Below are 22,317 nucleotides of genomic sequence, written 5' to 3' on the forward strand. Positions count from 1 at the left end.
ACAAATAAAAATTTATGAACCTAAGAACCTAAGATCTGGATGAAATCCATTTGTCAGTGAATACATGTATTTTAATAAAATAATAGTTATATTATGGAGAAATAAGTAGTGGTATCTCCAAAATAGAGAAAAAGCATCCCAGAGTTCTGCACTCACCCACTTCTTGGCATTTTAGGTGCTTTGTCCTCCATGGGAATATAATAAATGATGTGGCAAGGGCTTACTCTCCATGAGAGAAGTAAGTGAGTGACCAACAGAAGGGTAAGGCCTTTACTTAGTTAATTCTTTCTGGTAGTATAGTTAGAGCCTCCTGGAATTTGCCAGTCTGAAACCGAGTATTTGATGAAGAAAAAGAATATAAGAGAATTATATACTCTTCCCATCATCCCCATTCTACTTCATTACCTTCTAGTCTGCTTTCTTCAAGTGGCACTTTCCACGGAACTCCCTCTTTTAATCAGTAACTCTAGTCATCCCCAGTGAAGTAACCCTCAGGTATTGTTTTATCCATCTCCTTGATTTGATTTTTCTTTCTCTCATACTTTGACATTCATACTCCATGGCTCTCAAATTGGACTTCTGTTTGAAAATCTAGGGATATTCTTTTTTTTTCCATGGGAGATGGGACAGCTGCTTCATTACTGTATAATAGAGGCCCATTCCCCTACATTCTCACTGCCCCCATGGTCTGAGGTGGCAAGTTTTGCCTGTAAATTCAAGCAGGACTCTGATAAAGCAGTGTAATCTAGTGGCAGGCCTTGGACTCATGACCTGCATGACCTGGCCATTGTACCTCTCTAGGGATCTTTTTTTTTTCAGTTATTAAAAATAAGAGATTGGACTGAAAGAATTCCTTACAGTTACAAAGATCGGATTTTTTCCTGCAACAGGTCTCTTAACTTCTTGAGAGGTGACCATCCCTATGTTACTTTGCAGAGTAGCATGCCTTTTTACTATACTTACCCTCTTTATCATTCTGTTTTGCTCTCTAGTCACCCTATTCGTCCCTCTTTCAGTGCAACTTCTTTACTAAGTTGGAATTAATAATGTGCTCAGTTAAACTAGGTATATTGGCTTTTTTTTTTCTTGGAGCTGAGGTGCTATGTCATATTAGAAGAAAATAACAGATAACGTTTATTAGTCCACATGAATTCCAGTTATTATTGCTGTATAACAAACCACCTAAAATATAGTGGCTTAAACAAATTATAAATCTGCAATTTGAGCTTCTCTCAGTGTGAAAGGTTTATCTCGATTTCACATGGTATTGGCTGTGGTATATTCACTAGGTGTTAAAGGATCTACTTCCAAAATGGCTCAGTCACATACCTGAGAAGGTATATGACCAGTTAGCCATCAGCCAGAAGCTTAGTCATGACTGAGGGCCAGTGGCCTCAATTCTTCTCAACGTGGGTCTTTCTGTGAGGACTTTTTCACAGGAACCTTGGACTTCCTCACAGTATGGTGGCTGGGTTCTAAGCACAAGATCTTAAGGAGAGAGAAAATGATAATAAGTACCAGTGTCTTATCAACATGCAAATCATTTTATTTTAATAAAAAAAGTTTTTGATACCTACTGTATGCAAAACACTATGGGATATAGAGGGATACAAAGATAAATGAAACACAGACTGTGCTCTCAGTGGAGTTTACAGCTCTGTGCAGGCAGCACAGGGCGTGATGTTGAGGATGTGCAGACGTGTGCTCCAGTAATGCAGGGGGTGAGTGAAGGGGCAGGGCTACCAGGAGTGCAAGTGTAGACGGAGAATGAAAGTAACCAGTCCCAGAATTTCAGACTGAGCTATTGATCTTGTAGTATAAGTGCCAGTTGAATTTTCTATCCATGAGTTACATCCAGGAAAGACCTTCCCTTTAAGTTTAAATAGTTGCAAAGAATGTAATTTCCTGTGTATTATACTGACATTTCAAAAAAAAAAAAAAGCCATTTAAATGTAACAAGTAAAATCTAAAAGTCATACTGATTTGATACCATCATCATTTGTTTAAAAAATATAAAACTTCATTAATTTTTGGAAGTTTTACATGGCTCTTTTTTTTTGTCTTTAAACTATTTGTATTCTACTGCTTCCACAAGATTTTTTTCCTAATGTAACATTTTTATGCTTTAAATCCTTTTATTGATCACTCAAATTATATCTCTGCAACAAAAAAATAAGTATTTAAATTTAGAATTTAAAAAATTTTTTCCCAGTGACTTTAGGCTCTGTTAACTTTTTAATTCCAAGTTATGCTATTAATAATTATTAATATATAACTGATGAAAATAACATGAGTTTTGATATATAAAAACAGGTAAAATTTATTACAAATGTGTATCTTAATGAACAACATGGGGCTTTTGTTTTCAGTTCATTCATATATTTGACTTTTGCTAGAATAAGCTGGGACTTAGCATCAGTCCTTTTCCTAGTTTTATTTTTAAAGAAGTAAGTGCTGAGGAATATTGTTCAAATAAATAAGAACATGCGAAAGTCTGGAGTTTTGTTATAACCACATGCAGAGTTCAGCAGACCACCCTCAGGTTCAGTAATTCATTAAGTCTTACAGAACTCACTGAAAGTTGTTGATACTCACGTTATGGTTTATTAAAACAAAAGGATACAGATTAAAATCAGCGAAGGGAAGAGGCACATAGGGAGAATCCAGGAAAGTTTCACATATGGCACTTGCAGTTGTCCTCTTCCAGTGGAACTGTGTCCAGCACTAAAGTTTCCTGTTAGTCACGTGTGGCAGCATGCACGAAGCATTGCCAACCCGGGAAGCTCACTGGAGCCTTGGAGTCCAGAGTTATTATTGGGCCTCAGTCACATAGATACAGTTGACCACCTCTGTTGTTGACCTTAGTTTTTTTAGCCCCTAAGAGGTCTAGCTGATACCATATAACTTAAAGCCCCCTTTGTAAATCACATTGATAGCATAGACTATCTGACATGACCTTAGATTCCCAGGTAGACAAGGCACTCTTATCAGGCAAAGGGTTTAGAGATTACCTCGCAGGAGCCAAAGGCAAAGGGCAGCCCTCTCTTTGGGCAAGATTAATTCTTTACCATAACCATATCACTGGTTGTTTGAACTCATTTTTATAGCATACCAAAAATGATATAATAACTTGTCATTTAAAATTATTTTAATAATCAGCTGACAATTCAGTTAATTTTGCTGAAAGCAGAGAATTGGAAACCAACTGTCTTGCGAAGGGATTTTCTACCCATTCGTTAGAGTCCAGTTAGACACCAGTATTTGGAAGTGTCCCTTTGGTACCCTCAGCAGTTTTACACCCTGTCACAGTGTGCACTATATAGTTCAATTTCATATGGATAAGAGGTATGCCTTTTGCAAAGCGGGAGGAGGGCAGTTATGACAGAGGAGATGGGAAAGGAGGTTAAACTTTACACCTTCACTTTAGTGGTGCTCAGGCAAATCAGCTTATAGTTAACTAAGGGCTATTACAGAACCAAACAGGAAATAACATAAAGTATGATATCAAACTCGACCGTTCCTAAAATTCATCAGTTCTGCCCTGTAACTGGGGATCTCTGACTGGCTCTGTCCACCTTAGCCTCTAGTCTGTCCCTATTGAACCTATTCCCTCTAAAATCAAAACCCCTCTCTCCTCCCTGAGTCTTCTGTCTCTGCCCACTTTCAAAAGAACCATATGTCAGAAAACTAGAAAAGTAAGAAGTTAGAAAAATGATAAATCTTTGCACCCAGGGAAGACAAGCCTTTTTACTTTATTAAACATAAGATTTTAGTTCCCAGTAGCTTTACCTTCTTCCCTTTGGAGGAGGCTCTGATTCTGAGACTTGCATAACTAAATGCCCCATTAGCGTTTCCTCAACAAGAGTTTAAAATTTAGATGCCAAAACAACTGCTGAAAAGGTTAACTTCTTTGGTTGAGTAGAAGAGGCACGATCTGATCCGTGTTGCAGAACTGTTATCCTGTCAGCGGGGAAATGGATTAGGTAAGGGGAGACTGGAAGCGTGGGGAGCAGTTAGGAGACCTTTGCTGTAGTCTAGGGGTCATGAAGATTTTTAGCTTGCAGCACATCAAGTATTGATTCCCCACAGTCTATGGTATATGGGAATCAGAATACTAGTAGCATTGTGTTTTTTAACTTTTTATTGAAGTGTAATGTACATACGGAAAAGTACATGTCATAAGTGCACAGCTTGTTGAATTTTCAGTGTTTATGTATTTTTCAACTTATCTACAAAGTTATATGATGTGCTTTTTTTTTTCCCTCCCCAGATAATTTTTATGGTGGGACGAGGATATCTATCTCCAGATCTCAGTAAGGTACGGAGTAACTGTCCAAAAGCCATGAAGAGATTAATGGCAGAGTGCCTAAAAAAGAAGAGAGATGAGAGACCACTCTTTCCCCAAGTAAGAAAAAGCTTTATGTTACCTAAAAGGACAGACTGATATTTTGATGCAGATGTTTAAGCACTTTTTAGGGCACACAGTTTGTATTTCACAGATTTGGATTCCATGTGATTATGTGCAGACTCCAGATAAGTAAACACATAAAGGTGATTTTATAAAGGTTGAAGAGTGATACACCTAGAAACTTAGGATCTCTATACAAAATATTCAGAAAGATTTTGCTTTTGTCTAGCAGTTCTCAGACTTTTTGGTCTCAGAACCATTTTCTACACTTAAAAATTATTGAAGACCCCCGAAGACCTTTTGTTTATATAAGTACTAGTAGTAATTCCCATTTTAGAAATTAAAACTAAGTTTTTTTAGTATTTGTTTATAAATTTATTTAAACATAATAAAACCACTACATGTTAAATAATGTTTTTATGAAAAATAATTATATTTTCCCAAACCAAAAAAAACTGGAGAAGAGTGGCATTGTTTTCCACTTTTCACAAATCTCTGCAAAAAGAAGGTAGCTGGATTCTCTGCTTTGCATTCATTATGTTGCAATATCTTACGTTATATAGCCTCTGAAAACTCCACTTACACTTGTAAAATAATGACAGTAACAAAGGCAAATAATATCTTAGTATTAGTATAAAAATAGTTTTTCTACAGACTACACTTTGTGCACTGCTACTTCTATTCTTCTTGATGGTAAAATAAACAGGTTGCAAGCATCCCTTTAATATTTGGGTTTTTTAGGAACGAAATTGGGACATTTGTAGAGACATGGATGGACCTAGAGACTGTCATACAGAGTGAAGTGAGTCAGAAAGAGGAAAACAAATATCGTATATTAACATATATATGTGGAATATAGAAAAATGATACAAATCACCTGGTTTGCAAGGCAGAAATAGAGACATAGGTGTAGAGAACAAACATACGGCCACCAAGTAGGGAAAACGGGGGATGGGGGGGTGGGGGGGGAATGAATTTGGAGACTGGGATTGCCATATATACATTACTAATAAGAAAAAAAAATCAAATTGTACACTTTAAATATATGCAGTTTGTATGTCAATTGTATCTCAATAAAAGTTCTTGAAAAAAAATATTTGGGTTTTTTGAGGGGCATTTTTATCTGAGGCAAAAAGAAAAGGCAGCTATTGGTGCTGTCTGCCTTTCTCTGATTCTTGGAAACTTTCGGTTGTTTTTTATCTTTTCAAGTTGGGAGGCTAAAGCCCTTAAGTTAATAATCTTTCATAAGCCTTATGAACTGGAACTAAGTACCTGAACAAGCTTAGAAAGTTTAGCTGTAGTGTAGATATTGTAATATAAATTCACTGTTTTATAATACCTAGGAAGTTCATGATAGCACTGTATAAATCTGTTTTAAATCCGATGAGTCAGTACAGTTTTCAGGTTGGAAATGCTGACTCCCATAACTCAGCTACCATAATTATAAAATACTGACTTGGTCCTTTGTGAACCTATGCCTTTGAGTACCCAGTGCTATCTCAGTTTCTTACAGTCAGGAATGTGTAAATCTTTTATTCCTATCTAAACAATTAAAGATAAAATTTATGCTTTTAACAAGTCTCTCAGGGGCTTTTCCCAGAGCAGGAGGGGAGGCTGAATGGTTGGGTGGGTAGATAAATGTTTTACATATTGGAATTCTGTGTTACTGTTCCTTTGAGGAAGAGTTGTTTTTGTTTTTAAAACCTGGAAAACCACTGGTTTAAGACTATCAAAGTAAACGACCAGTATTGTGGGCCAGTGTCAGCAGGACTCTATACCATGTTCTCTTTTCACATCCCAGGTGCTAGGGTTTCCTACTTAACATGGTTGATGTACATTAATAATGCAGATTATATCCTTAGACTTACTTTTCAAATGGTATTAAAAGGGACAAAATGGTCATATTTCTAAATATAAGTAATGTTTTATTCTTTTCCTGGTATCAGAAAATGAAATACATATATGAATATTCCAGATTATTAAAGGCTGCCACTTTTAAGTATTATTTTTAAATTTTCATTACAGGTTGTCTCTTCACACCATACCCAAATATAAATTTCAAATGGCTAAAGGATTATATGTGAAAAACAGAACTATAAAATAACAAATCGTTTTTATAACCTTAAGGTAGGAAAGGTTAGGCAAGAGACAGAATCCAAAAGTTATAAAGGAAAAGGTTAGCAGATATGACTACATTAAACATTTTTAAACTTCTATATAGTAAAAATAATATTGAGAGGTAAACACTGAGAAAAATAATTGTAGCATGTGTAATAAAGAGTGTTTGTGTTATACAGCGGACTTCTGCAAATCCATAAGTAAATTAGGTAATCAATAGAAAATGAAAAAGAATATGCACTGGTGATTCACAAAAGAAATACAAATGGTGAATGAACTTTAGCACGAGATGTTAAGAATTCAGTGATAATCAGTAAAATGCAAAATCACAACTGTGAAATACACAGTTTTTTGATTTTGTCTCTGACATGGACCATATCCAGCATTGGGAACAATATTGGAAAGTAAGGAAGAGCCTTTCTTTTAATTCTTTTTTAACAGTGTTGATAGGAATGTAAATTGGTTCGGCCTTTTGAAAGGACTTGGTACACTCCATAAACTTAAAATATACCTTTTGCTCTGGTAATTCCACTCTTGAAAATCTGTGCTATATGCTACAGAATCAGCTATATGCTACAGAGTCTGCTTCTACAAGTATCCAGATATAGACTGTTAACTGTAACAGGAAAAATTAAAGACATAAAGATCAAGATATCTCTCTGTAGATGACTTAGATATCAGTAAGGGAAAAAGAAAGCAATGCAGAAAATGTGTAGTGTGATACCACTTTAAATGGTGCTGAGGGTGGGGATGGGCTCTGTTTTCATATGTGCATGTTTATGCATAGGAAAGGTCCAGAAGAAAGTATAGACTCTTTAACAGTGGTTACCCCTGGAAGGTAGGATTTATACTTTTCTGTATTATTTGAATTTTTATTTGTGTGTTATGCTTATAATTTTAAAAATTTTGTAACATTGCTTACTTTGCCTTCTTATACTAATCATTATACAGATTACAGTTTAACTTTAAAAAATTTTTGGTAGCTCAGAAAAATAATAATAGTAGTATATAACGTATATAATACTACTGTATAGTATAATCATAGTAGTAATAATAATGGCTGCTGAAGTTTTATTGAGTGCTTGCTGTATGCTAGGCATTGTGCCAAGCCCTCTATACGCATGTTTCATGCGTTATCATACTGTATGCCTTCAAGAGTCATAACCTGTTTCTTTGTACCTTAAAAATGTGCTGTATTTCTACATTTTGTGTATTGGTGTCTATTTGTAGAGTCTTCCTGTCCTTCCTTGCACTCATGGGTCATCATCTGTCACTTCTCACTCCTGTGGCGCTAGCATTCTGGGTCATTAGGACCCTATTTTTAATTATGTGTGTGTAAGACATTTCCCGTTACTAAATTTCTTTAAAGAATGAGTTGCTTTAGTGGTTCTGTTTATGAAGTCATACAGTACTTTAGTTATTTATGCTCCATCTTCTTCCCAAAACGGACCTGTGGTCTGTGAGAAATGTTTTAAATTTTATTTAAATATGATTGGTTTTAAAATTTTTATTATTCACTGGTTCAAGGCTGGCAAGTGATATAAAATTATAAAATGTAAATAAAAGCTAACTATGGGTTACTTTTCCCATTCAGTTTATAGAGATTAAAGCTGTAATAGTTTGGGGATTTTCTCTTCTTTTTAAGGAAAAGTATCAGTTTCTTTAGTATTTTCCAGACATTTGGGATGATAGTGAAAACAATGTATTATAAGATTTCATATGCTTTCTTGTAAAGTATCATGGGACCACCTAGATTTTCATTCTTCTTTCTTTTTTCTTTTTTTTCTTTTTTTAGATTCTCGCCTCTATTGAGCTGCTGGCCCGCTCATTGCCAAAAATTCACCGCAGTGCATCAGAACCCTCTTTGAATCGGGCTGGCTTCCAAACAGAGGATTTTAGTCTATATGCTTGTGCTTCTCCAAAAACACCCATCCAGGCAGGGGGATATGGTGCGTTTCCTGTCCACTTAACAAACTAAATGAGTGACAGAGTATAGGTTGGTAGGGACAAAGGAAAGTGAACATATGTTTGCTTATGTATCTGTGATGTTGATACGATGTTTTTTTTTAAGGTGAACAGAAGAACATGTATGTTTTTAAAGACTGGATATAATTGTTTTGCCAATCTAAAATTCATACTTAGCATTAGATTTTCAACATCAAAGGGTTTTTTAAATTCACAGACGCCGAAAATTTTCCAGAGGTTTTACTTCCCTTTGTAAGTTTGTTTTGTTTACTTGGTTATTCTAATTATTAAACTTTAGTTAAATTTTTCTCACAAACCTTTTGCTGTTAGCTGTCCTGTGTCCATTAGGGGCTCTGAGAACAGCGCTGCACCTGTGTGTGTGTCGGCAGGTAAAGCTGCCGGTAGGTTATTAGGTGTATTAGCGAAGGTAAACTGAACAGGTCTAATTAAGAGTCACTAAAATTGAAGAAGCTTATTTTTTCTTATAACAATTTCTTTTTGTTAATACAATTTGGAAAATATAGTTGTCCTTTATTCCCTTACAGCAGTATAAATTATGGGTGCAGATAACCAAAGAGATTGCTGAGGAGTGGCATGTTTGACACGAGTAACATGGTTTAACTTTGGATTTTTAGTTAATATTTCTTTGTATATTAAGGATGTCTTACACAATATAAAAAGTCAAATTTCCTTACAAATACATTACCTCCTCTTCCTTCCAAAAAGTTCCACAGAATTCTGTGAGAACTTTTAGGTCTGTTTGTTTTTCTTTTAGATAACTCTTGTTGCCAAACAACCAGGTAATGGATTTTTTAAAAAATTATTATTATTTTAGGTTATACTCACCTCTCATGATGCCTGGTAGCAGTCACCTTATCCATGTGTCTCATAAAATATCTGTCCTCCTTATATTCTTTGCCCAGCAAGAGTCTGCTTATTGTGAGTGAATGGATGCTATTTTCTCTTTTGCTTACACTTTCTTATGTAGAAAATAACTGTAATGTGGCAGTCAGTATACTCTTACTGTGAATCAGAATCTTATTGGGAATCAAAAGTGAAAGAAGCATTGCTGTCATCAAATAAATCTCTGTCTCTACTTCAGAGTCAGCCTAGGGACCAAAGCCAGCCTCTTAAATACATCTTCATTTACTCAGTTTGGATTTGTGATGATTTTAAATGTAGCTGACAGTTCAAGGTTATTCAGAGGCACACAGATAGCATCTGCATAAATGCCATCCTTCTTGGAGGCCAATAAAGAAGAAAATCAGAAAGACTTTAAACTAATGATAATTTAGTCTTTAATACCACAAATAAATTTTTGAAATATTTTCTTTATTTGAATAAGTTAGATTTCATCCGGGGAACTACTCAGTGATAAGTTTGGCATACCTTTTGCCCCTTATTTGGGTAGCTTAAGATAAATAGTGCCATTCATGTTTTTAGAAATCAGTTCATGACTTTCAGTGTAAGAGTAGTGAAAAAGAACATTTCTTGTATTTTAAAAAATGAGAATGAGAAAGTCATAAAAGAATGTGACTTATTAAAAAACATCAAAGTTGGGCTTCCTAGGTGGCGCAGTGGTTAAGAATCCGCCTGCCAATGCAGGGGACACAGGTTCGATCCCTGCTCCAGGAAGATCCCACATGCCACGGAGCAACTAAGCCCGTGTGCCCAAAAAAAAAAAAAAAACAAAACATCAAAGTGCATGATTTCTAAGATGCGATTATTAGTAACTATTAGATTGGGTTTTATTTATTCACAAAGTGAATAGCAAGCATGTAGCTAGCAAAGTTTTTACAAATTGACTTGCTCTATGGAATGCTCAAAGGTTTGGGCATTTTGAGACACAAGAATTGAAGGATCTTTTTATTGACAAAGCTCTTTCGTAATTCCTCAGCATGTTTTCTTCACTTTTATCTTCCTTTCTCTGTTCACTCTTTTTTTCCCAGCATTACGGACACTAAATACCACCCAGCTCCCCACGTCTGCATTTGACTCTTTTCCCTTCCTTTCTTTACCAGTCTCCTATGCCAGAGGGGATTTGCTAAATTCAGAACTGCTCAGAAAACTCATTATACCATCCCATTGACATTTGAACATGCCTTCAAAGAATTGCATAGTAATTCTCTTCTTTCCAAATTGGGCCCACTGGAAATGTTATCGGGAGAACATTAAAAATATAGCAGATAAAATATTTAAATAACATGGATCCAGAGAGGTAGGAAGCATTAGAATGATACATGGTAGTTTCCTTTCTGTTGTTGCTTTTGTTTGTTTGTTTGATACTGAGTTTTACATGTATTCTCCAAATAAGAAAAACATTATTTTCCTAACCATATGTAGAATTCATCTTTTTGACTCAGGAATTGAAACGGAAGGACATTCATTCTCTTGCGACTGATAGCTTCTTTCCTAAAACCTGAACCCTCAGATATTTTGATTAAAGTTGATATCCTTCTTCAGAAGGCAACCTTTTTATAAAATTTGCTTTACATTTTAAGTTTTATTAGTAATGAGGAATGAGGTTTGTCTTCTTGGTTCTTAAGTAGTTTAGGAATCACAGCATTTAAATCAAATACTTCAGGTTTATTTATTTTCAGATATTATGGTATTATACCAGCCATTTAAATACTAAACCAGCAGTTAAAAGTCATTCTCTCTAAAATAGTGACTGTTTAACACATTTGCTTAAATGGCCTTTCCTTCAAGTGGTTCACTCTCAATTTAAGGAAATGATCTGCCTTTTTTTTTTTAACATTATGAGAAGTATTTCATGACTAAAACATTTTGTCATTTATAGTCTTATTTGAGAATTATTGAGCATTTCTATAGTACTTTTTCTTTTACTAAATATTTCATCTCTTCTGTGATCATTTCTCTAAGGATTTTAAGAAGTCCAGTGTGTGTATGCCAGAATGTTCTGCATCCTTTAGAAACTGCCTGAAAGGTCACCACCAAGAAAGAATGGGACTTACTCTGGTTTCGAATGACTCTCCCCCTACATCTAAAACTGGGATTTATTTTTGTACAAAATAACATATTAGATTTTTCATAGTGTATTTTATCTTTAAGAAATTTTTATCAAATTATATGTATAACAGCCACTGAAATACATGTAATTCTAGAATTAGGTGATTATTTAGTAATGTCTTAAAACTACTTAACCAAGTCCTTAGCTTTCAATAAACCAAACATGATATTTGAGGTGCCTGAAATCTTGGGGTCTCCCCAAGTGTTCTCTGTCCCCTTCCTAAAGAAAGTCAGATGGAAAATAGAGCTTAGGTTATTCTCTACCAGAAAGGAGGCTTTTTAAAAAGTTTCATTTTTGCCCTCTGATTGATTTTTTTTGGTTAATTAAATTAATATACTGAGGGTTTTTTTTTTTAAGTCAGAGTATCTGGATGTTTCACTTCAAGTAACTTCACACAAGCTAGGTTGGCTCTTACCTCAAATAAAATAGGTTAGGAGTTGGGATAATAGAGATTTCCTGATATACAAGAAGGGAATAAGCAAGAAGAAAATTTTCTTTTTACAAAAGCAAATCCACCGCCTGTTACCCCTGTCTTTTCCTTAAATTTTCTATGATTTCAGGGACATATATAGAAAGAGTTTTATTTTATTGATCTCTAAACTATGAGTTCTTTTTGCCTTTTTTTTTACCCACTGGACCTGAAGTCTGATTATGAAAAGAACCACATTCCATTAGAAGCAATAGACTCTGGTAGTGGAATCTTTAGTGTTTGCTTTATTGGTATTTGATTTGGAGTTTGTTGGTAAGATTTTGTGCTTTGGGGGGTTGTTTTGTGTGTTTGTATTTTTAAGGCTAATATTTAAGTTTGTAGAGTAGAACACTGTTCTGTGAAATGGAGTATCTAATTGTAATAAGGAATAGGAAACATCTGAAGATTTTTTTAAGTTTTTTTAACATAGATATACAATTGGGCTTAAAGTTTAGTATTTTCTGATATTTTCTCACTTAATAGATGAATTCTAGCCATTTTTATAAAGATTTCTGTTAAGCAAATGCTGTTTTCACATTGGCTTCCTTTAAGGAGTTTTAGGTTCTGCTAGATACAGTGACTACTCATAAGACTGTTGAAAATTGTCTTAAGCTTCTAAAAGAAGCTTACTTCTAAAAGAAATAGGAACCATGAAACCACAAGCAAAGGTAGTAAGGATGTTTATGTATTTCTAGAGTCTCTGTTAACATAATAGCCTTCTATAATTATGCTCTAAATGTTTTACTCTCCAAGGTCTTAGTAATTTGGCTTTTTTTTCCCCCACAATCACTGCCAAATTCCCCAGTTCTTTTAACTTTAAATATGAGGTGATAAATCTTTTACCTTCCTTGATCTTTTGACTTAAAATACTTTGGTTAATTGCTTGTTGAAAGGAATCCTCAGATGGAAAGAGGTAATATCACTATCTGCAGTCCAATTAGTAGCTGTATTCAGAATGGGAAAGCAAATTATTAATTACTGAAAATCTTTTAGGGGGTTGGTTGGACTTTGGAGTCAGCACTCTGCCGTTTTCTGGCTGTGAGATCTTGGGCAAGTTACTTAACCACTTTAAATCCCAGCTTGCTCCTCTATAAATTAAAGAGAAGTAATAGCACCTGCTTCCTAGAGTTATTATGAGGATCAGATGGAAAAGTGTATAAAGTGCTCAGCGAGGCATCTGGTGTACTATAATAGATATTCGAATAATTGCTAATATTATCAGCATACAATCTGAGGGTTCAGTCAGCCAGTCATTAGCAATCTGTTGTTTGTTGAGACAAGCCAGTGCTCTCCAGTAACCAGCTGAAATCTAATAGCAGTCAGAAAATGAGTAGGTTATTCCTCAATTAAATAGTGTTTTCATATAAGTGATTGCTTGGATCCTCATCAGAAGCTGCTGTTACTGAAAAATGATGTTAAGGCTGACTAAATTCTGATAGTTGTCAGTCTATCAACCAACCCCTCGAAATTAACTATGGTATATGAGATAAGAGGAACCAATCTCTGCTTGCAAGTAGAAGCTGTGGACAAAATAATAGGTGAAAAATAATGGCGTGAAGCCCCCAAACTCAGTAAGCTAGAAGAGTGTAGAAATTCAAAGGGTCTTTGTGGTTAAGAAAATTTTTATGCTGAGAATAATGTTCATTGACATGTGCCTCTAAGTAATTTTTTTGGTAGTGGAAAAGGTGAAATGAACTACAAATGGAAGAGGTCTGGATTTCCTTTCCTTCATTTAAATGTGTGATGTGAACGATCATTTGACCTGTGAATTTTATATTTTACAAAATGAGAATAATTCCTGCTTTTTCCTTCCTAATAGTGGCATTATAATAATGAAAATGAGTTGATAATTCAGGGGGAAAGTATTCTACAAATCAGCTTTACTATTTTGCCATCAGTTTCTGTTTTCAGCTTGATTAGAATCTAGCATGTAAAACCCAACTGGGAAATTATCTGCAGACTTAATATACTATGTAAGTTGTCTTCTTTCATGGTTTCAGCCATTTTTGCTTTTAAATTAGTGATGTTGTTGCTAGATTTGTAATATCTAGCTAGTCACCTTTCAGTGAAGTTTCAGTGAGGCTTTTCTGTGTCTCTAGGTTATCTGAGATAACTTTTTTAAAATTAGCTCTTGTCCTCCCTTACAGGAGAATTTGCAGCCTTCAAGTAGCCACACCATCATGACAGCATCTACTCTTATTTCTTAAGTCTTGTGTTCGTACAATTTGTTAACATCAAAACACAGTTCTGTTCCTCAACTCTTTTTAAAGATAAAAATTTTCAGTGCATAAGCTGGTGTGGAACAGAATGGAATTTCCCATCCTACAAAAGAGGGAAGAATGTTTTAGGAACTAGAATTCTCTGCTGCCAGTGTTTCTTCTTCAACACAAACACCACGTGCATACAAGTCTGCCCACTCCCAGGAAGAAAGAGGAGAGACCCTGAGTTCTGACCTTTTGATGGTCAGGCATGATGGAAAGAAACTGCTGCTACAGCTTGGGAGATTTGCTCTGGAAAGTCTGCCAGTCAACTTTGCCCTTCTAACCGCCAGATCAATATGTGGCTGATCATCTGCTGGGGCAGTTGCAATCACCAGGCCTCGTTCTCTTTCCTGTCCTGGGATTTTGTTGTGGCGCTCTTTCCCCTAGCCACCACCGGTTCATTTCTGAGGGATGGAACAAAAATGCAGCATGCCCTTCCCGTGTGGTGTGTGTTCGGTCCTTGACAAATCTTTACCAAAATGAAGCTATTTTATTTAAATGGAGGGTGAGAAAGGAGGAGGTAGGTTTTGGTGTAGAGGAAAAGGGAATGCTGCATCTTTTTCCTGACCTGCTGGGTCTCTGGCCTTTGTTTCCTTGCTCACACAGGCTCTGCCTGGCGGGCAGGCTGGAAGCGCTGGCGCACATTGCCTTCTTTTCCCATTGGGTCCAGCAATGAAGACAAGTGTTTGGGGATTTTCTTTTTCTCCACGATGTAGCACGTTCTCAGGAAAATACAATTGATATCTTCCTCCTAAGCTCTTCCAGTCACCAAGTACTTATGTGGCGACTTTGTCCAGGGCACAAAATGCCTGTATCTAATTAAAAGCCTACAAAACTGCTTGATAACAGTTTTGAATGTGAGACATTTATGTAATTTAAATGTAAGGTACAAGTTTTAATTTCTGAATGTCTTCTATTATATTTTTTATTAAAAAGAAAATAATTTTCAGATTTAATTGAATTGGAATAAAATAATACTTCCCACTAGAATTATATATCCTGGAAAATTGTATTTTTGTTATATAAACAACTTTTAAAGAAAGATCATTATCCTTTTCTCTAAATATATGGGGAGTCTTAGCATAATGACAAATACTTATAACTTTGAAATTAATGGTACTTGCTGGATCCACACTAACATCTTTACTAATATCTCATTGTTTCTTCCAACTTACTCCTACACTACATCCTACATCTTCTTTCTAGTCTTTTATCTAGAATATGCAACCTCAAATAAAAATGGTGGTGTCTCCATTCATTCTCCTTCTTCCTTTTTTCCCCAAGCCTGGTCTTCAAAAGGTTGGGTGATTTGGCAGCTGAGTTCCCCAGGCAGAGAATAGAGCAATTTTAGGTGTATTGGGATTGAGGGAGGATGTGTGAAGCCTAACCTCAATTGTTTTTATAGAAAGAACTGCTGTGGTGTTAAGAACCTCATTCTTTATCTTTATAAATGGAGAATATAACCTAGTCATAACTTCCCTTGACCTTCACTAAAGCAAAGAAAGTGACTCTGGATATATTAATGGCAGATACCTCCCTTATCATGAATCTAGAATCTCTTATCAAGATTTAGGAATGTAAATCAAATTAAATGTACCTAGCCCAACCAAGCTATGTAGTGAAGGACCTAAAAGAAATTAGACAGGACCTGTAAAATAAATCAGGGAATTAGTAATTACTTAAAGTTTTCAAATTGTAAATTGCCCCGCTATTTGTCTTTCGGCCTACTAAAGCTTACTGCTATTAGATGATTTTTTGCTGCAATCCCTGTATTCAGAGGAAGGCCTATTGAAAATCCCATGGACTTGTAAAAGGTTGTCCCAGTAAAATGGAAAATAATCCTCAGGTTATTAATGAGTTTGAAAAGCAGTGTGTTCTTAAGTCTTTCATGAACAGAGCAGTATCTTACAAAATTCAGAAATTGCAAGAATTAAAATGATTGACGCTGATGTGAAGAGCGTGTAGTGTGCGTAATGCTGCCTCCCTCATAAAAGCCTTGGTTATTTTTCTTTTTACATATGTCCCGGTAGATGCTTTTGAACATGCTTGTGTTACCTTTCCCAAGGTTGGAGAGAGCTGGGCTTGAACAACAGGGTGTCCTGCCAGAGGCTCCAGTGCAGGACTCCCTCTCTCAGCACGGCAGAAGCCCGCACAGGAGCCCGCACAGGAGCTAGTTATGCAGGGAGCTTAGCATTGGCGTTTTCAAAACAATATTCAAGGTGATACATTTTTTTCCTTCCCTTTCTTTTTAGAATGGATCGCTGTCTGATTTGAAAAATCTCACTTCTCAAATGAAACTGTGCCCAGAAGCCAGGCTCAGGGTATTCTTGAGAGATTTGTATAAAGCCCTTAAAAAATAAAAATAAAATTTTAGCATTTCCTTTTTCTTCCTTTTCTCCATTAAATACTTTTTCTCTAGTTTACAAATGACATGGAAAAGGAATTTCCCAGGTTTTACATGCTTTTTTTTTTTTTTTGATGCTTAGACTACAGATAGACTTGTTGAGCTCCTAAGAAAATACAAGGAAGAACTCCTTGTTTGTTGTGCAGAGCACTTTATGAGTAGTTTGTATCGATATTACGTGGCTGCTTTACTGACGAGCTTGTAAGGCTGTACTTATCTGTCTTTCCTGTAAGGCGGCTGCAGTGCCTTCTGTAGTGTATTTTATTTTGGATAAGGAGAGGTGACGCCCTCTGAAAAATTTCAGAGCAACCATAAAAGATTGTTTTAAAATAAATAGTATTACTGATGGACTTTTTCATCATTAAACTAGTCTAGGGTCTAAACTTTCACCACTGAAATACTATTGACCAAAAAATAATTTATAAAAGGGATTTGTGAATAGAAAATTCAGTGTAACCATTTGTACTTACGTGCACCTTAAACGAAAATTCTGTCTAGCTGTCAAATTCTGGTTCCTTCACATCCATTCCCTGGTTGTGCTTGAGATCTGGTAGGACATGCTGGAGCAAGCTACAAGATAAAATCCCATATACTTAGTATACATGTTATATTTATGTCAGTGTTGGAGAAAAAAGAGCATTATGCAGTAATGAAGAAAGAATTCAGGACTTCAGCACCGTCATTGTGAAAGTTTGTAAACATTTCCTAAATTCTCCTGTGGTGCAGTCACAGCTCCTTATCACAGGATGTATCTTTTACTCACCAGGCAATTCTGGAAGTGCTGCCCGCCCACCCCTCCTCAGCTCACCTGCCCCTCCTGTACATTCACCTCTCCAGCCTTGTGCACACCTCATTTAGCTTTAGTTTGAAACACATTGCAGGGTTCAGGTGACCTCCTCAAAAACTACCTCCTCAGAATGAGGTAATGAATAGTTATTTATTTTAAAATATGAAAAGTCAGGAGCTCTAGAACATGAAGATGATTTAAGATTTTAACTTTTATGTGTACTTGTATTTGAGCACTCTCATTTTGTTCTAAAGGGCATTATACGTTTAAGCAGTAATACTGAAAAATATAGCTCAGAGTATCTGAATTTTGTTGAAAGTGGTGCCAGAATCTTAGGGGTACGTTTCAGAATCTTAACCTTATATCGGTTGCATGAAATTAAATAGTTAATGGTAACACTTCGCTAACAGTGATATAATGTTAATTTTCAGTAGGCTTAGCAAGACAGTACATCTTCATAATGAGTTAGCCACAGCTTCGTCACATGCACAGATGCTCCTGTAGAGAGACTGGCCAGTTAAGAGGGTAGAATGATGACCCATTGTGCAAGGTTCTCTTCTTTGTCAAAATTAGCATTGTTTGTGCTAGAATATCAGCACTTTGAGACTAGTGATTTCAACCATTAGGCTATTAAAAAGCAAAACAAACAAAACCATAGCCAGACATGGAAAGTTTACTGTGAGTATAAACAGCAAATAGCTTACAGGTCATACATTGAAATGGTGTAGGTAAGGCTCTAGAAAAATACCTTGACGATTTGCCAAATGATCTTACTGTGCCTTCATGATGCAATAAAACTAAAATTTTAGCAGAAATTAGTGATTTGTGAAGAGAGCAGCCACCCAGGTCTAACACAGCTGTGTTAATATTTTTTAGCGTGCAATTTAGACTGCAAAGATAAATGCACTAAAGAGTTTATAGCCAAAATCACATTTAAAAAATGAGAAAACACACAGGTAAATTTTCAGTGAACAAAATTATTTTTTTAAAGCACATAATCCCTAGTATAGTCAGATATATTTATCACATAGAACAAATAGGTTGAAATCATAATTCAGTGACATTTCTAGAGAAACTTTTTTCTACTCCCATAGGTTCTTCAAAGCATGGAACTTTTATATAAAAGGAATGTTTGACAGACATTTTAAGAAATTGCTGTAGTTTAGGGTTGAAGTACTGTATGCTGGGCAGCAGTCATATGTATTAACTAGTGAGAAGGGTGAAATGAACATACAGGACGGAATTTTGATTTTCTCACTGATTTACCACCGTTTGAAATGTAAACTTGCCTCTCAGGATTTGTTTGCAGATGAAGTGGGACTGCCCTGCCAATGTGGTTTAAGGTGCTCTCGGGGCCAGGTGGAGTCTCCAGGGGCTCCTCTGTGAGGGGACGTGTGTGGCTGACAGGGGTGAACTGGACACTCTCCATGATGTGCTTTTTGCATCGATTCCTCGCCACCCCCAAGAAAGGCTTCAGCAAGTTCTCTAGACGTTTCACTAAGGTGCGTTACTAATGCCCATAGGTTGTTGAGCACCTGAGGAGTGCAGTTGGGCGTCTCTGCCTGATTGTATATTGGCCAGAGGAGAGTGAAGTGGCCAGTGTACTCATGTTCCATGTTGCTAGCTCTGGTAAATTGAAAATACTGGTAAGATTTTTGTTTTATCAGTACACTAGAGAGTAAGCTTTGTTTTGTTGCTTTTAGATAACCAATTTTCACGTCTGCTTGGGAAGACATTTAAATTGAGTTTCAGTCCTAAATTTTGCCAGTTGTGGTAATTAACGGTTTCTGTCAGGTGTTTTTAAGGTAGAAGAGGACAAACACAAGTCCTAAAATCTTAAATTAAGGTAATAGTGATTTATTTTAAAATGCTTAGGGGTGGTTAGTCTCTACCTCAAAAAATTGAGTGTATCTTTTATTTCAGCATCCACAACTTCAGCTGTTGTTTTGGTAATACTCTTTTTTTTAACCTTTTGACCCCTTTTTACCCAACTGTTAATTTTGTTTTATTAATTACTAAATCAGTTTCATAAAAATGTTTAATTTTATTTAGCAGTTTTGACTGATTACAGTGATGTAACCAGTTGTGCATGAGGACACAGCCAGTGAGTGTTTCTGGTTTTTTTGTGTGTGATGCTTTTTTTTTCTCTTGAGAATTCTGTAGATTGAAGTACTCTTTGAAAACAAAGAACTAAAATATGTTTATTCATGTTAGTGTAAAAAAAAAAAAAAGATTTGTGCAAACCTGCTTCTCCTGGCAGGCTGAGCACATCCAGCACCCACGAGTGGCTGGTTCTCACCACAGGATCTATGTAGGGAATTGGGCATGAAATTCACTGGAGAGAGAGAGCAGAGGAAGTGTTCTGTTTACAGGAGTGGAGATAGGTGTTATGAGTAAGTTGCTTAGTAAATTGGTTTTGTTTTGAAAATTGTTACATTTGTGTGTTAAGCCTTTTTTAACCCACTTGTGTTTTGGTGGAATATGTTACATAGGAGGAAATTTCAGACTAGCATAAGCAACAGAGCTCACAGAATAGGCACAAATGTAGACAAAATGGACCAAAATGGGAGGGGGGAGGGTATGGGAGTAAGTCTAGGGGTAGGGAAGAATTGATGTGAGGGTGGGAAATAAACTATAATTACCTGAAATAAAATGTAAGTGCAATAAGTGTGCTTTTTATTCTAAGCTGTGAATGGGTTTTTAAAGAAATCATTCCTTCCTAATACATTTGCCTGTGTTCCGTAGCTGATTAAAACCAGCTATATAAACATATAATGCCTTTTTATTCATGTTAATTACCAACATAAATGGCTAACCTTTATGTCTTATTTATCTTCATGTTATGTTAGTTTACATACGGGGGGACATGTATGCTGTAAATTTTCCCTCCTTCATTTGAAAGTGCATCTGTTGGGTCCTCTGTGTCTCCTCTGGCCACGCCACAGGTTACAGTCTCGGCTTGACCTTCATAGCGCCTGATTTGAAGGGCTCTATCACAGTGACATAGCTCTTTCGTTGGTTTTACACTCTGACCCTTTCCTCACTTGGCAATTGCTGTTTCTTCTAAAATAGGAGCATACAACTAAGAGGAGATTGAAATTAACTTTCATATGTTTGACATATGTCCCTTTTTATTCTATTTAGTGGTTATTGCTCTTTGGTTTGGACCAAGAAAAAGGAAATTATCGCGCGCCCCCCCCCCAACTTATTTCTCCGTTTGGGGGAAATTCTTCTGTAAGAGAGAGGAAAGGGAAATCCTTCATGTTTTAACTGCAGTGAGTTAATGGCCCCTCCCTGGTTTACTCCAAACCTCATGGCAATTCACATTCACATTCCTCTCCTCTTGCTGCCAAAGGTTTGGGTTTAGTTCACTTCAGTTCCGCTCAAGCATTGAAAATGTTCTCATGGAGTCTGGGGTATGCCCAGTGAAAAGATGGGGACTTTTTAATTGCCTGCAGACCTCTCTATACCTACTTTGCAAAAATTACAAAGGAGTAACTATTTTTAAAGCTTATTTTTCAATTCATAAAAAAAGACATTTATTTTCAGTCAAATGGATGATGTCTCCCTCTTGTCCCTTAATCCTAATGTTTGCTTGAATTTTTTTTCTTCAATTCTTCCCCATCCCCACTTCTTGATACTTTGGGTTCTCTTTCCTGCTCAGGTCCTTTCTTTCATTTGTACTTTGGAGTTTTTCTCATGTAAATTTGTACAATGGAAAATATTGTTCAGTTTGGATAGAAAGCATGGAGAATTAAATAAAAAAAAAGATAGCTGAAATTCAGATTGAAGAAATTTATTTCTGTGTAAAGTTATTTAAAAACTCTGTACTATATAAAAGGCAAAAAAGTTCTATGTACTTGATGTGAATATGCGAATACTGCTATAATAAAGATTGACTGCATGGATAAGTCTTTATCAAGATCATTTTTCTAGCATTGTCCCATTCAATAATGGAAGTAGGGTTTCTGACAGTTCTTTCAGGCAGTGGAGGGACTGAGAAGTGTACTTTGTTTCATACATAATGTCAATTACTGCTTGGTGGGCAGAGGTACTTACTTGAGAAATATTTTTCAAGTAAGTTGTCAAGATGAATACCTAGGACACTGCACTGGCTACACTCTTGTAGTAGAGACAGCTTTTTGTCTGGTGTTGGTGATGATCCTCAAGTATTTTGTGATGCTGTGACCTGACTGTTCCCCCCCAGGGGCTCAGCTGAAGTGTGTGCTGTAACTGAGTCGTTTAAGTAGTGGCCTGTCCAGAGAAGTTCCCTGTTCTGAACTTTGGTATCTTTCAAACTTTTTAAACACAACTTCCAATAATACATTTTCTATAGGAACACAGACTGTACACACAAATATATGTATTTGAAAGTATGCACTCAGATTTTATACTTTTTTTTCTTTTTTTGGCCACACCACATGGCATGTGGGATCTTAGTTCCCAGATCTTAACCACTGGACTGCCAGGGAAGTCCTATACACTTCATTTTTTTAAATGCTGGCTATGAGTTGATTTTATGCTTTTGGTTTCATAAAGCTTGAAAGACACCCAGAATATCATCAAGGCTATGTCATATTACCAGGCAAAGTTTCCAGAAGAGAGGTAAACAATTTTAAAACTTCACCTGGAAACCCTATGTCTGAGAAAAATATGAACAGAAAAGTCTTCAAGATGGCACATGTTTGAGGAATCTGATTTCTGGTCTTCATGCCTCTCCAACAAATCATAAAATGCTGTCGAGACAAGTATTTTCTCTGAACTGCAGTCTTCTTATCTGAAAACTGTAATTCTGTAATAAAGACATTACAGAAACTCATTTTTAAATAAACTTCATACATGATTACAGTAGGGTAATTGTGGATTCATAATAC

At 36.0% G+C, this 22,317-nt stretch overlaps 1 protein-coding gene across 5 annotated transcripts in view; it reads left to right on the forward strand.

Annotated features, from left to right (window-relative positions):
- The window catches only part of BRAF (B-Raf proto-oncogene, serine/threonine kinase), a 158,451-nt gene extending 137,408 nt beyond the window's left edge, over positions 1–21,043 (forward strand). For 3 of the 5 annotated variants that reach the window (XM_057730848.1, XM_057730851.1, XM_057730852.1), the window contains 2 exons: positions 4,271–4,405; positions 8,322–21,043. In XM_057730848.1, coding sequence (XP_057586831.1) covers positions 4,271–4,405; positions 8,322–8,504 — 318 coding nt within the window. In that variant the 3' untranslated portion in view covers positions 8,505–21,043. Of the gene's footprint in view, positions 1–175; positions 254–4,270; positions 4,406–8,321 lie in introns of those variants that run through there. The other 2 variants (XM_057730849.1, XM_057730853.1) reach the window with 2 other exon arrangements.
- Positions 21,044–22,317: the final 1,274 nt, after the last annotated feature.

Source organism: Hippopotamus amphibius, chromosome 4, assembly GCF_030028045.1.
Source record: "Hippopotamus amphibius kiboko isolate mHipAmp2 chromosome 4, mHipAmp2.hap2, whole genome shotgun sequence".
Taxonomy (NCBI): Eukaryota; Metazoa; Chordata; class Mammalia; order Artiodactyla; family Hippopotamidae; genus Hippopotamus; species Hippopotamus amphibius.